Source organism: Argopecten irradians, chromosome 1, assembly GCF_041381155.1.
Source record: "Argopecten irradians isolate NY chromosome 1, Ai_NY, whole genome shotgun sequence".
Classification (NCBI taxonomy): domain Eukaryota; kingdom Metazoa; phylum Mollusca; class Bivalvia; order Pectinida; family Pectinidae; genus Argopecten; species Argopecten irradians.
Window position 1 is genome coordinate 17,642,888 of NC_091134.1, and position 2,400 is coordinate 17,645,287.

General features: G+C 62.1%; 1 protein-coding gene across 1 annotated transcript in view; it reads right to left on the minus strand.

The window, feature by feature from the left end:
• LOC138319385 (uncharacterized) overlaps positions 1-2,185 on the minus strand; it is a 44,716-nt gene extending 42,531 nt beyond the window's left edge. The window contains exon 1 of the mRNA XM_069262489.1: positions 1,022-2,185. Within this exon, the coding sequence (XP_069118590.1) occupies positions 1,022-1,561 (540 nt within the window). The 5' untranslated portion in view covers positions 1,562-2,185. The remainder of the gene's footprint in view (positions 1-1,021) is intronic.
• Between the last annotated feature and the right edge of the window lie 215 nt (positions 2,186-2,400).

Consider the following 2,400-nt stretch of genomic DNA (forward strand, 5'->3'; position numbering starts at 1 on the left):
CCCCCCCCCCCCCCCCCCCCCCCCCCCCCCCCCCCCCCCCCCCCCCCCCCCCCCCCCCCCCCCCCCCCCCCCCCCCCCCCCCCCCCCCCCCCCCCCCCCCCCCCCCCCCCCCCCCCCCCCCCCCCCCCCCCCCCCCCCCCCCCCCCCCCCCCCCCCCCCCCCCCCCCCCCCCCCCCCCCCCCCCCCCCCCCCCCCCCCCCCCCCCCCCCCCCCCCCCCCCCCCCCCCCCCCCCCCCCCCCCCCCCCCCCCCCCCCCCCCCCCCCCCCCCCCCCCCCCCCCCCCCCCCCCCCCCCCCCCCCCCCCCCCCCCCCCCCCCCCCCCCCCCCCCCCCCCCCCCCCCCCCCCCCCCCCCCCCCCCCCCCCCCCCCCCCCCCCCCCCCCCCCCCCCCCCCCCCCCCCCCCCCCCCCCCCCCCCCCCCCCCCCCCCCCCCCCCCCCCCCCCCCCCCCCCCCCCCCCCCCCCCCCCCCCCCCCCCCCCCCCCCCCCCCCCCCCCCCCCCCCCCCCCCCCCCCCCCCCCCCCCCCCCCCCCCCCCCCCCCCCCCCCCCCCCCCCCCCCCCCCCCCCCCCCCCCCCCCCCCCCCCCCCCCCCCCCCCCCCCCCCCCCCCCCCCCCCCCCCCCCCCCCCCCCCCCCCCCCCCCCCCCCCCCCCCCCCCCCCCCCCCCCCCCCCCCCCCCCCCCCCCCCCCCCCCCCCCACCCCCCCCTCCCCCCCCCAACCCCCCCCCCCCCCCCCCCCCCCCCCCCCCCCCCCCCCCCCCCCCCCCCCCCCCCCCCCCCCCCCCCCCCCCCCCCCCCCCCCCCCCCCCCCCCCCCCCCCCCCCCCCCCCCCCCCCCCCCCCCCCCCCCCCCCCCCCCCCCCCCCCCCCCCCAACTACCCCCCCCCCCCCCCCAATACCATAAATTTACAATTGTCCTCACACTTTCAATGTTTATTGTACACCTGTGTGCACTGTCCCTCCCATCCAAGGCTAAACTACAGGTAAACAGTAATTAACGGCCAGGTAAATCAGGTGTTAACTTACCTGTATGTATCCGATGGTGCTGATGGAGATGTGACAGCTGCTTGAAGGATCTCTCGCAGAATTTACAGTGGTATTTTCGTACATTGGTGTGGACAAGATTGTGTTGTGTCAACTGTTGGCGACTTTTAAAGCCTTTGTAGCAGTGAGGACAGAGATGTCGCCGGTCAGGGTGGACCAAGGATGACATGTCCTTCGGTGAAAGCTGACCGACTGACCCCGGAGGACCAGCTGTCCCATTCTGCTTTGTTTCAGTTTTTATTTTTTTGCTGGTCATCTTGGTATTTAACCCCCCTCCTGGGTCGGATATTTGTGGAGGTGTGTCGGTAAGTGGGACGTCCGAGACGAGGTCGGCATTTCCATGGCGAGGAATTGGTGATGGAAGCTGATGGTAGTGGTGGTGATGGTCTGGAGGTGTCCCGAGAGGACTGACCGGTAGGTGACCTGTGGCGTCCATCCCTGGAGGTCCTGCAGTCTCCCTGTTGTTGGAGAGGAGCCAATATGTGAGACAAAGTTTGAAGTTCTGGTACCATGGGTCCATAGCTACTCAACATGTTAAAATGACATCAAACTCCTCACAATCAACGGTCAAAACTTTTCACAAAAGTTTGATTTCTTATTAAAAAAAATCAATGTTTCACTTGTAGATACATTAATGAAAAATTTCAAGTGGAAGAAATTTGACCAATAAAATCAAACTTCTGAATCTATCCCTGGCGTCTATGAACATGTCCCATATCGGTTCCGATTCGAATAAAGAGGGCTTTTGAAACTCCTATATGTATTAACAGTCAAGCACATCCAAGGTTCTGATCATCTAAGGAAAAATAGGTAACAGTTTAAAACCCTTCCCTTCGTTGTGATGCACCGCTGCACTGTTCAGTTGCCAAGTCAAACTATGAAACTAGATCTACAAGCTCGCAAAAAAAAAAACCAGACAGTTAAAAAAATGTCTAGTTTGAAATGAAAAGAGCCAGTTGTATTGCTGTGAAAAAAAATCCATTCAATTTCCTGTAGTATTTTTTTCTATGTCGACTCCTGCTATAAACCCAGTGATATAATGCGAGTCGCTTGAATTTAATGATTGAATGGAAGTTCTCTCAGTATGCGTTATGTAATAATGAATTAATACGGAACATCTCATACTCCCTACCACTCTCTCACAAATCACTAAACCCTACTACACAATCCATAATTTGTGCAGATATAAAAATTTTACTTTTTTTTCGTCAGAGCAAAATGAAATACACAACAGAAGTGTACATCTAGTTCACATTAAAGGTATGGGGCCCCATATGGGGAAATACAATTAACATCGTTATAGGTAAAATATTTTGTGCAGCATGAACTTTAAGCAGTGTGTATATTTTATTAACATTT